The sequence below is a fragment of the Phaseolus vulgaris genome, chromosome 11 (assembly GCF_051622355.1).
Source record: "Phaseolus vulgaris cultivar YP4 chromosome 11, ASM5162235v1, whole genome shotgun sequence".
NCBI lineage: Eukaryota > Viridiplantae > Streptophyta > Magnoliopsida > Fabales > Fabaceae > Phaseolus > Phaseolus vulgaris.
Genome location: NC_143508.1, coordinates 7,010,637 through 7,024,269, shown reverse-complemented (window position 1 = coordinate 7,024,269; position 13,633 = coordinate 7,010,637). Strand labels below are relative to the sequence as shown.

The 13,633-nt window shown below is 30.8% G+C and overlaps 1 protein-coding gene across 1 annotated transcript; it reads left to right on the top strand.

Moving 5' to 3' along the window:
• The first annotated feature begins 6,870 nt into the window (after nucleotides 1–6,870).
• LOC137829010 (disease resistance protein RPS2-like) lies at nucleotides 6,871–11,706 on the top strand. Its single transcript, XM_090297866.1, has 5 exons — nucleotides 6,871–7,154; nucleotides 7,302–7,616; nucleotides 7,801–7,878; nucleotides 8,118–8,192; nucleotides 8,920–11,706. The coding sequence occupies exons 2-5, from the start codon at nucleotides 7,388–7,390 to the stop codon at nucleotides 11,631–11,633; spliced, it is 3,096 nt and encodes a 1,031-aa protein (XP_090153992.1). The 5' UTR covers nucleotides 6,871–7,154; nucleotides 7,302–7,387; the 3' UTR covers nucleotides 11,634–11,706.
• Nucleotides 11,707–13,633: the final 1,927 nt, after the last annotated feature.

The following is a 13,633-nucleotide window of genomic DNA, read 5'->3' as shown; positions in this document are numbered from 1 at the left end:
GGAATCAGTTTGCAATCACCAAACTATAAATAAAATGTGTTAAGTAATCAAAATAACTCTTACCGTGGTGTAATTGGGAAAGGTATTCCCTTCCAAGTGTTGTGAACCATCCCACAACTCCATATATTTCACAACTAAAATACCACAGTCATAACTGCATACAACCAAAATAAATTTAACCCTAAAGAAGAATTCAAAATATTAACTCCAAACCAAATTAGAGAGAAATCAAAATAAATATGAATATTACTGTCAATACTAACCTATTCGGTTGTAGGGGAACATTTTCTTTTACCAATGAAATTTGGGCACCACTCTTTCTAGAAAATTCGTCAAGAATTTCAAAAAGGTGTAAAAGACGATCAACCTACAACATGCAATTTAACAACAATGATAAAGAAATCCAAACCAAATATGATAAACAATGACCACCACATCATGTTAAAACCCACCCAATTAACATTCGTACCATCCAACTATGTCTAAACTACACACAACAATAACTTCCAGTTCTTGGAATCCAAAAACAAAATTTAAAACAATGACCAAGCAGAAAGTAATTCATGGGTCCCCACTTATTAACACATAGGTCCCCATTTACACTATAAGGGTTCCAATGACCACCACATCATGCTAAAACCCACCCAATTAACATTCATACCATCAACCTATGTCTAAACTACACACAACAATCACTTCCAGTTCTTCGAATCCAAAAACAAAATTTAAGACAATGACCATGTAGAAAGTAATTAATGGGTCCCCACTTATTAACACATGGGTCCCCACTTACAATATAAGAGTTCCAATGACCACCACATCATGCTAAAATCCACCCAATTAACATTCATACCATCCAACTATGTCTAAACTACACACAACAATCACTTCCAGTTCTTGGAATCCAAAAACAAAATTTAAAGCAATGACCAAGCAGAAAGTAATTCATGGGTCCCCACTTATTAACACATCGGTCCCCATTTACACTATAAGGGTTCCAATGACCACCACATCATGCTAAAACCCACCCAATTAACATTCATACCATACAACTATGTCTAAACTACACACAACAATCACTTCCAGTTCTTCGAATCCAAAAACAAAATTTAAGACAATGACCATGCAGAAAGTAATTAATGGGTCCCCACCTATTAACACATGGGTCCCCACTTACACTATAAGAGTTCCAATGACCACCACATCATGCTAAAATCCACCCAATTAACATTCATACCATCCAACTATGTCTAAACTACACACAACAATCACTTCCAGTTCTTGGAATCGAAAAACATAATTTAAGACAATGACCATGCAGAAAGTAATGCATGGTTCCCCACTTATTAACACATGGGTCCCCACTTACAGTATAAGGCTTCCAATAACCACCACATCATGCTAAAATCCACCCAATTAACATTCATACCATCCAACTATGTCTAAACTACACACAACAATCACTTTCAGTTCTTGGAATCCAAAAACAAAAATTAAGACAATGACCATGCAGAAAGTAATTCATGGGTCCCCACTTACACTATAAGAGTTCCAATGACCACCACATCATGCTAAAATCCACCCAATTAACATTCATACCATCCAACTATGTCTAAACTACACACAACAATCACTTCCAGTTCTTGGAATCTAAAAACAAAATTTAAGACAATGACCATGCAGAAAGTAATTCATGGGTCCCCTCTTACACTATAAGGGTTTCAGTGACCACCACATCATGTTAAAACCCACTCAATTAACATTCATACCATCCAACTATGTCTAAACTACACACAACAATCACTTCCAGTTCTTGGAATCCAAAAACATAATTTAAGACAATGACCATGCAGAAAGTAATGCATGGTTCCCCACTTATTAACACATGGGTCCCCACTTACAGTATAAGGCTTCCAATAACCACCACATCATGTTAAAACCCACTCAATTAGCATTAATACAGTCCAACTATGTGTCACTTACACACAACATTCAGTTCCACTTACAGGAATGCAAAAACAAAATTGAAGACAATGAACATGCAGAAAATTAGTCATGGGTCTCCACTTATTAACACATGGGTCCCCACTTACACTATAAGGGTTCCAATGACCACCACATCATGCTAAAACCCAGTCAATTAACATTTATACCATCCAACTTTGTCTCAACTACACACAATATTCATTTCTAGTTCCAGGAATAAAAAAAAAATAATTGAAGCCGATGAGCAAGCACAAAGTTACTCATGGGTCCCCACTAATTAACACATGGGTCCCCACTTTCACTACCAGGGTTCCAATGAACACCACATCATGCTAAAACACACCCAAATAAGATTCATTCCATCCAACTATTGTCAACTACACACAACATTCAGTTCCAAATACAAGAATCTGAAAAATAAAATGAAGATAATCAGCATGCAAAAAGTTATTATTGGTTCCCCACTTATTAACACATGGGTCCCCACTTACACTATAAGGGTACCAATGAGATAGAAATTTAATATACTGACTTCGTTTCTGGGTGTGTGCGACAATTCCTCTTGCCGGCTGAAACATAAAATATTTGTAGTATTCTAGACAACAAATACATATTCAAGGGTAAAAAACTAAATATAATATGTACACCAAATGATGATACCTATTTGCTGTTAACAAAATGTCCAAAAAAGAATAACCTTAGTGGAGGCTTTGGAATTACAAGTACTTTTATGAACACATGATTCTCCAACTTACCAAATGTGTTAGGACTTGTAAGATTTTCATGAAATTTCATATGAAGGATTAGGAGACCAAAAACCTTTAACTGCCCTTCAGGACTTAGGCCATGAACCCACGTTAATTTCTAAGATACATTTGTTGCTTCTCAGTATATCAATTTCGAACGTCAGCCAACGAAATAGAACATCAATCCAAAATCCTTCACAGTCACACACCCTATACAAATTCAGTTCCCAGGATTACCTATCATCTTGTCTATGAAAAAAAAGAAGAAATTACCTACACATTGAATTTTTAACTTTAAATTTCTGGATAAACAGATGATGTTTTTTTAACAGGTTCTTGTTATGCATGCACAATCTCAAATACATCCACTATAGCAGTCAAATTTGGTCAATCACTACACCAAAATAAACACACTTACCTTCTCCTCCTTCCTCGTAGCGTTTCGCAAACCACCTTCTCCTCCTTCCTCGCAGCGTTTCGCACACCACCGTCAGTTCGCACTACTCCGCCGTCAGTTCGCACTAAACCACTGTCAGTTCGCACTAAACCACTGTCACTACTCCGCCGTCACCGTCAGTTCACACCTTTGCCCTCTCCGCCGTCACCGTACACAACTTCGTCACCGAAGTCACCGTTTGTCTATCTCTACACGTTCCTATGCTTGCGGGAAATTTGAATTTCAAACCGTAATACACTCTTCCCCGTTTTTAGATCACATGTCACGTTGCTTTTACCAAAAATACCAAAAGTGCCCATGCCACATCATCCATTCCTCCACGTCACACAGGTGTAAATTGGAGCAAACAGTTTGGAGGTGTCAAATAATCATTTTCCTATTCAAAATATGAAGAAACATGTGATATGATGTGATATGACAGCATCAGAATTAGTGTCACACATAACAAACCATGTGCTTGTAATTCAGAATGTATCTAATGGCATAGTTTCATCATCCTTTTGGAGCAACAATGTAAGAAATTTATCAGTCTATTCATGTATGAATGTATCATATTTGTGTACTCACTATCCATAATAAAATTGGTGATTTACTCCATGAACCTTTCAGGATCTGTAATGCATTTGGATATGTTGTAAAAAGAGTCTCAAGGAAACCTGGCTAAAATTTCTTATTAAATATATTGATGAAAGTTAGCGATCAATCCTTTTCTGTCACATGGCAGACACGTTTAAGAAAATGAGTTAAGGAAACAAGATAAAAAATATTTATTTAAAAACATTTATTGTATTAAAAAATTATTTATAGGAATTCTTTCATATTTGAATTTTTTTAATCCTTCTAAATAAAGAAAGTATTTATGTTTTGAAGATATTAATTATATTTATTTTATGTTTTCAATATTTTGTATAAATTATTAAGAATATTTGTATGTAAAATTTATACATAATCCGTCAAAAATTAAATCAACATGACCTAATTAATGTAAATGAAGAGGGTAATATAAAAACATCTTTTAAGTTCGACAGGTCATCATTAAACAAGAGAAGCTCTTAAAAAAGTTTTTCAGTTTACATTAGCAATCGATTTTAATATTGGGACATACTTTTTTATTTAAAATAAATTTCAATCACGTTTAACAGTTGAAAAAAATCAATTTTACTAATTAAAATGAAATAAACCAGAATTCAAAACAAATAGTGTTCTTGGGAAAAAAATTGTTTCTTCACTGACATGCCTTAATTTCTTTGTCGGCAAGAGTCACACAACCTGTTATCCAATAGGTAGATAAGTGAACCTCAACGCAGTTAAGATTTTAAAGACATTTATTTATGATGTGACGTGTGTTTCTGGGTACCTTTCACACTTAAACTATAATGTTTTTAATTCATTCAGATATTTTGTTTCAGATTTTAACTCTCTACCATTGTAGAACTGATATTCAAGACTCTTGTTTCGTCTTCCTCCTCCATATTCACATCTGCATATCACAAAACCATATTGGTTCTGAGATGGCTAATAACATCTTTTACCTATTTCTATTATTTTCAATTAAAATAAATTATATTTTTATAATTGTATATACATTATCTATTTCATGGGTATGAAAAAAACTGTATAAATCATGAAAATCAAACATTAATTTTAGCTAAAAATAATATTAAATTTTTTTGATCGGATTATGTTTTGGTTTGTGCTGTATTTAGTGTTAGGACAAATATTTTTTGAATGTTTCGAAATCCATAAAATATTTGTCTTAATTATTATGAAAAAATCATTGGAGTTAAAGTTACTCATACTTTTCGTAAAAGGATGTGATGCGTGTGCTGATAAGTTGACTAATTTAATATTTATTGAGAAATATTTCATTGGTATAATAGCTTTCCATTTAGTCTATTCTTAGAATTCTTTATGAATATGTATATTTTACCTATGTATCGTTTTTGTTAACTTGAATTTTGGTCTAATTCTCCCAAATTTTTTATTTTCTATTTTTTTATAATAATATCTTTTTTCTTTTTTTAATAATATCTTTTTTTTAATAATAACTTTTTCATGTGATAGCAGAAAATTGTTGTTACTTGATGTGTCAGTCTAGTCAAAATGTCAGGTTGCATAGTGATACCTTTTTATAAGAAATTTATTTTTTTTACAAAAATGGAACAATTTTCTTTTTTCTTTTATATCAAAATGAAATTGTTTTTGAAAAATAAAAACTTTATTATAAAGATATTTCTGACATGTGGAGGAGGTAAAATCAAACTAATTATATCGAAAAATGACTTCATTTTCAAGTGTCAGAAAAATTGTATCACAACCATTTTTGTAAGAGAGTAGGTTATTTTGCGAAAAAGGTGGCATTGGAAGGAAGAAGAAAGCAATCACGTGGTGTTATTTCCATGGAAAAGGAAAGGAAAGTTGGAGTTGGATAATGATTATGTTACAAGAAGTCATCACACCCCACCTTCACATTCATGCTGCCGACATTCTAAACACTCATTTCGCTAACTTAACAAAATCAAACAATGCTCCTTAAATCTAAACCAAACTTAAAAAAAAATTTGTTTTTCTGTCCCTAAATCTGAGTTAGATGATGTGGGCCAATGTTTCTGCTTTTGAAGTAGACCAAATATATTGAAATAACATTGGATTATTTTATTCTTTGTTCGAGGAATATGTTCACACTTGCGTTCAAATTGGAAAAATAGAGTCAAAATTTATTACGAACTGCACCTAATTTTAACTCATATTTATAAAATCGGTTATATTTATAAAATCGGTTATGAGATGAAGTTGTGCGAATTACAAATTATAAAACAGATGTAACTAAAAGTAGTTACAACTGAAAAATTTAAAATATAAAAAAATTTCATATTTATCGTCTAATATAAAAAGCAAAAGATCTCATCTGAAAACATGCAACTTTAAGAGAAAAAATTACAAATATAGTGCAATTTGACACCAAAAATACATAAACGCAACAAAAATTACATACATGAAAAATCGTTCCTTAAATATATTTTAGTCAATTGAATTATTTTCTACACAAAGTAATAATTAATATTTTTTTTAAATATGTCTATAATAAATTCTTGCTTCATATCAACTGAATATTTATTTGTATTAAATTTTCTTTAATGGTATATAATTTTAAAATTAACTTTTAATTAGGTTTTAAATTTTCATTTTAATTAAAATACTAATTACTTTGACTATAAAAATCATTATTTAAGATAATATATATATATATATATATATGTTCTTATTTTTTTTAAAAAATTAATTTGTTTTATTTAAAATAATCATAAATAAAGTTTAAGAATTAAAACTAACTTTTTTTATAAAAAAACTAACTTATCCTAAATCAAGTTTAATATACAAAAAATATATATAAAGTATTCTAAATAAATTAATAATATTTATTATTTTTTAAATGTAGTTAAAGTTAAAAATATTTTTGTTATTTTAAAAAAATTAAATTATTTTCGTGAAATAGAGTTTAAGATGGATACAATTTAAAACAAAATTAATTATTTTTCAAAATAAAAACACGTTATTAACTATTTTTTAAAAATAAAATACATTAAATTTAAAAAAATGATCATTTGCATGAACAAATATTAATTATGATATTGGGTGTAAAAAAGATTTAAACTGAATGCCTAAACCCCAATGCAACTTAGAGCCGATATACTTATTTAGAGTGTCAAATTGCTTGCACCATTTTTGTAATTTTTTCACCAAACAGTTAATGCCGACTCTTTCTTTGGAGCTATCAGCAAGTGTCTTTTACTTTTCTGCAGATGCAAATTTCTACCAAATCTCTCCAACTTCAGATGCATCTTCTCTATTTTTGCTCTTTCTCTCTCAAATCACTTCTACATTTTCAAACATAATTTCATATGTTAAAAGAGACTAAGTTGCTGCATTCAGTAATCAACCACTTGGAAGAAGGGCTCCATTCGGTAATTCCCTCTTCTTTCTCTGATTTTCCAATGGAAATGATTGCTTTGTCTTCCATTATTTATCCATGATCCAACAAGTAAAACAATTTTTCCTTATTTATCTAATTTTGCATTTCATAATACTTGGATACTCACTTGTAATCAAAGTCAATGGATGCTGTGAATGGTTACTTCAACCCTACAACACTACCGCAGTAGATTTCATTTTGTGGGCAGAGGAAAATATAATAATAATGGGTAGACCTAAAGATGAGGAGTACTGGAATCAAGTTTCTGTTGAAGAAGATGGTAGGTTGAAGTGCAAACACTGTGGACTGAAATTCAGAGGAGGAGTTTCAAGAATTAAAGCACATGTTGATCGAATACAAGGAAAAGGCATTCGTATATGCTCCTCTCTTCCTAACCATATCTCAGCTTCAAATCATTCCCAACAACATATAAATGTCATCACCACATCACAAGGTACAACTATTTTTTATTTCTCACTCACATACTCTTTTTTCTGTATTTTGTTTAAACGTTATTACTTAATTAACCCAAGAATAAACTTTAAGTCTAAATCATACAGCAGTATAAAATAATATGAAAGAGCAGAAAAATGTTATTGTTTTTTTTTAATCATCTCATATTTTATGTTTTATTGAAGTGGCCGAAAGGGTTGGGGAAATGACTGATATTGTTGGTGGTTCAATTAACCATGAAACAGGATCAACATTATTAGGAGGTATGCAACTTTCTATGCAACTTTCTAATAGATTTTTTTTTTGTCTTTATTTGTTTCCCTTCATTCTGAGTGCTTTATTTTTTAGGTGATACAAGATAGCTTGATTTTCAATCATCATTTTGTTTGTATATGTCTTCATAAACTTACCTTAATTACTACCTTAAATTTTTTCTGATTTTAGTTTAAATTTAAAAAATGAATAGATTTTAATTTTATCTACATCTCTTTTTGCATTGAAGTGGTTGAAGGTGATCTAGGTGATATAGAAATGGTTGATAATGCACTTAACCCTGAAAGGTGTGCATCATTACAAGGTATGCATTCTACTTACCCTTCCATTATCTTCTTTTTTTCTTATTTTCGCACAAATATTTTTATCATTTTATTTAGGTCATGCAATATATATAGTTTTTTTTTCTTATTTTAGTTTTTAATGGTCAATTTTTATTTTGGTGTTTCAACATGTATAATTTTAAATTTCTTAATGTGAATATATATATATATATATTAAAAAAAATTAACCACATTTTATTATGTGTGTTGGAATTGTAAAGCACAACTATTTGAGGTTATTTACTCTTTTTTAAAATTATTATCGCTAATTAAGTTTTTGATTAAATTTTTTATTTTAGTACTATAAGTTTTTAATCATTTCTAAACTTTTGTTTATTTTATATCAATAGTAGTATTTCTCATGGGCTAGTTTTTGCTTATTTCAAGTCTCTCATAATTATTGATGAAAAAAAATAAAAAATAACTAAAATTAATAAGTAAAAAGATAAAAATTAAAAATAATATTGAAAAAAAACATAAAATTTAATACTTTTAATTAAATATTTTTTCTGAAAAAATATATATATTATTTTGATAAAGTAATATATATTTAAAACTTCTATTCAAAAATCGAATAAAAGGAAAAACGAAGAAATAAAATACTGTTTAATTAGATTTTGTACTTTAAAATGTATTTGTATTTTTTTTTCCTTGTTTAAATATATTATTACTTTAAATGATTTAAGTTTCACCAAAACAATGAAACAGATTATGAAGCTCATAATGGTACTTTGAGGACTACTTTGCAAAGTAAGTTAGATGTGATTATATCCAATCTGAGAAGTAAAGAAGACGACATTCAGACACAATTACAGTTGTTGGAGTCACGTGGCAAGAAGCGCAAGAGAGAGGTTGATCATTGGTTGTGCGGACTGCAGGACATGAAACAACGAGCTGTTGATATAAAGAACTCACTGAATCAGTTTGAGTGTTTCTCTGTTGTAGAAGAAGAAATATATTTGCCTGAAATATCAGAAGAATTTAACAAAATACAATGGTTAACTAAAAAAGTGGAAGAGCATGAGGTAAAGAAGCCTTCGGTTTTGTCAAATGAATTTGTTGGTAGCAAATTTGGGAAAAATGTTAGGAAGATTCAGAAGCTTCTGGAAGATGATAGAGTTTTGATGATTGGCATATGTGGAACTGGGGGAGTGGGAAAAACATTCCTAGCAACTTACATGCATAGTGAGATAAAAAGAAACAAAACTTTCAAGGATGTCTTATGGGTCACTGTTTCCCATAATTTCACCATTTTCAAATTGCAACAGCACATTGCAGAAATAATAAAGGTAAGACTTTCGGGAGATGATGAGAGAAGAAGAGCAATGATTTTGGCATCAGAGTTAGAAAAAAGAGAAAAGATAGTAGTTATTTTGGATGATGTTTGGAAATATATTGATCTAGAAAAGGTGGGAATTCCTCTTGGAATAAAGGGTATTAAATTGATCATCACAAGTCGTTTGAAAAATGTGTTTGAACAGATGGATTGTGAGTCAATTAATATGATAACTGTGAGCCCTTTCCGTGATTTTGACGAAGCTTGGGAGTTGTTTTTACTAAAACACGGACACCTTGGGACACCTTCAACACTTCATCCTGAAGTGGAAAATATTGCAAGATCTGTTGTAAGGGAATGTGATGGTTTACCACTTGGAATCAGTGTGATTGCTCGAATCATGAAAGGAAAATTTGACTTGTATTGGTGGAGACATGCGCTGAATAGATTTGACACATTGGAAATGGAAGTGGAGATGCAGGAAGAAGTTTTAAGTGTACTAAGACGCAGCTATGATAATTTAAATGAAAAGGACGTGCAAAAATGTTTCTTGTATTGTGCATTGTTAGCTAATGATTTCGAAATTGATAATTTGATTATGAAGCTTGCTGACAGGGGATTGTTGAATGGAAAGAGTAGTTTGAAGGAAATATTTGATGAGGGGTATGTCATGGTGAATAAACTCATAAACCATTCTTTATTGTCGGGTAGTTTTGTTTTCGCGAGGAGAGTAAAAATGAATGGTCTGGTGAGGAAAATGGCGTGGAATATCTTGAAGGAGAGTGGCATTAACATGATGGTAAAATGTAATAAAGCTATGGAAAAGATAACTCACATACGGGAATGGACAATTGATTTGGAAGCAGTTTCTCTGCCTAAAAACATGATACAAGAAATTCCAGAGGGCACTTCTCCTAATTGTCCACGCTTGTCCACCTTGTTTTTATTTGAAAATTTGATTAAACGTATTCCAGAGTGTTTTTTCACACACATGAATGCTCTAACAACACTTGATTTATCACAAAATGAAGAGTTAACATGTTTGCCTCATTCGCTGTCTAACTTGAGGTCTCTCACTTCTTTAACCCTCAAAGAATGTTCAAAATTGGAATATATACCTCCATTGGGGGAGCTACAGTCATTATTAAGATTGCAGATTTTATATTGTTTCATCCAAGCAGCACCTGAAGGTTTGGAAAATCTAATGAAGTTGGAATGGCTAGATCTGTCGATGAATGACAATTTGAAGTTGGTACCAGGAAGTTTTCTCCCTAGTTTGACCAATATTCAATACCTGAATGTCTGGGGTAGTTCAAGTATAAGTGTAGAGGATGTAAAGGGGATGACTATGCTTGAATGTTTTTCAGGAAGGTTTGTGGATGGGGATAACCTCAACCGTTATGTGCGAGAAACCCTGGACAGCGGTTATGGACCTCAAACTTATCTTATCCATTATCAGGATTGGAATGACAAAAAGTATTTTACCTTCGAAGAAACTCCTATTGAATTTGAGTGCCGAACTATAAACATTGGAGATTGCAAAGAATTCTCATATGCCCTCCCGAGAGACCTAGCAATATTATCTGTAGAAGACAATGATCAATGGGAATGCTTTTGTGCTCCTCTGTCGTCAAATTGTCCTAAGCATTTGACGGAAATTTCTGTTACTAGATGCACTAACCTAGAGAGCTTATTCTGTTTGTCTTGTTCCTTATGCGCTAATATCGAAAGCCTTCAATATTTGAGTCTTTGTAATTTGGAAAGTTTAACTGCTATCTGCAAGGAAGATATTGCGAATTTAATACCACCTCCGTCCCCCAGAGGCATCTTTTCTAATCTCAAACACTTTGATATCTACCATTGTCGTGGAATAAAGACGTTGCTGACACCAAGCTTAGTGCCACAACTTCAAAACCTGGAGTGTCTATCTGTATCAGACTGCCATTCAATGGAACAGATATTTGCAGAGAGTTATGATGATGGTATCAAAATTACACTCCCTAAGTTGACCACTTTAGTAGTAACATATTTACCAAAATTAAAGATGGTGTGCAAGGGGATTTTAGTCTGTAAATCTGGGCTTAAATTGGTCTTCAATCATTGTCCCAATTCATGTCATCCCAGAATAGAATACGTTGCTTTATGATTGATTGTGTTGATTCCAATTATGATACGCTTAGTCTTTATTCTTTCTCCATAATTAGATTTGAGAACTTCAATATTTTCTTTCTACATACCCTTCTTATAATTATAAGAAATCAATAAAATACTGCTTGAATTGAAGAGAGAAACAAAAATAATTGAAATTTTGAAATTTTTTTTATCTGATTTTGTATTAATTGAGCATTTTCTTTATCATGAGTGACAAGGTTAAAATACTATTATTTTAAAATTGAGGAAGTAGTGTGGTTAGAGTTATGAGATTTATCTTTATTTAAAATTTGAATTGTAAATAAGTTATAGATGGCGATTTTGTTATTATTAAAAAAAATTATGACTTTTTTTTCAGCTACTTATTTTAATTTGAGTAAATATAATGTTCGGTTAGATATTTTATAAATTTCAATGGTTATTTTTATATTTTTAATTTATATATTTTTTTATGCAAGTTTCTCAATTTCTATATTTTACCTAATGATTGTGAATAACATTAATGGTTCAGTTAACCGTCAATAGTAATACTAGTCATCAGTTTCATGAATATTCAATATTTAATAGTATCAGAATGGCCTCACACTGCTGCTATTATATCAACATCTGCATCAAATATTATATCAATAATGATCAATGGGAATGCTTATCTGCTACCCTGTCATGGAATGACCCTCCTTCTCTGATGAAGATTGACATTAGTAATTGCAAAAAACTGAAGAGCTTGCTAAGTTTGTCAAATTCTTGTTCCACTAATATAAAAAACCTCCAATCTTTTATTCTCGGTTTAAAAAGCTTAACTGCTATCTACGAGGAAGATGTTGATTTAACAGTCTTTGCCACTGAGGGGCGTGTCAGAATGTCTTTCACTGGCTTCTCCATCGAGGGGCGTGATGAAAATGTCTTTGTCAAATTTCATCTCAAGAAATTTTGTATCATCGAATGCCATAAAATGGAAAAGACACATTTCACCCTCCTTAAATTCAAACAATCACATTTAGCAGAAGAGATACAACATTTGGATACAATCAATTTCCAAGGGGAGGTAGCTAAAATCCAATATCTAAAGTTTAGCTACACTATCGAATGCCTAAAACTATCAACAAATACCATATGTTCCATCCAAACATCCATGAAAACGTACACAAAAAAAGCTAGAGAAATCCAATCACCTCTCCTAAGAACTACCCCTCGTGGTTATAATTTAGAGATCTACATCCAATTGTTAATACAAGATCATTTCCGACATCATCCCTAAAGTTGATGAGGTCAAGACATCAAGAAGCATGTGGTATGACACTATCAGAATGTCCTTCACTGGCTTCTCCATCATGCTCACTTACAGTCATTTGAGATGTTTGAACCCGGTTACGCTTCCTGACATTCATTGGTATTCTTCTATTGGATAGTCCCTGACTTTCAGAATTCACATTCATACAAGAAATAAAAATATTCAATTTTTGTTTTTCATCAAGAGGGTATTCATTTTAGAATTTTGAAAAATAAATTTTTTCTACTGAATTGACATCAGGGAAAAATAATCCCTTTTATACAATTTATTTTAATATTTTAAAAATTAAATCATTTTTATAACAAAAAAAAATAGAGAATGTTTTACCTTAATAAAAATAACGGAGTAATTTTTTATTAAGTTTTTTTATCAAAATTAAAATATGCATAATACGAAAATTTTAAATTAAACATATTAAAATTATTTAATTTATATTTTATCTGAATATATAATTGAAAATAAAATCAGGATAAAAAATTTCTCCTAAAATCAAACGTATTTATTTAAATATATATTAAATAAATAATAAATGACTTATCAAAGAAAAAAAAAATAAGATTTACCTAGTGAATAGAATATAGTTAAAAGAAAGAATTGATTAAGATTGGCGTAAATATAAAAATGTTAAGCTACTATAAAATATTAAAATTAATAACTAATTGAAAACATAAGTTTAACATTAAAAAATTTAATAATTAATCTTT

Coding starts and splice junctions, on each gene's coding strand:
- LOC137829010 (XM_090297866.1), top strand. CDS start 7,388: ATGGGTAGACCTAAAGATGAGGAGTACTGGAATCAAGTTTCTGTTGAA. Junction 7,617..7,800: donor TGTCATCACCACATCACAAG/GTACAACTATTT, acceptor GTTTTATTGAAG/TGGCCGAAAGGGTTGGGGAA. Junction 8,193..8,919: donor AAGGTGTGCATCATTACAAG/GTATGCATTCTA, acceptor ACAATGAAACAG/ATTATGAAGCTCATAATGGT.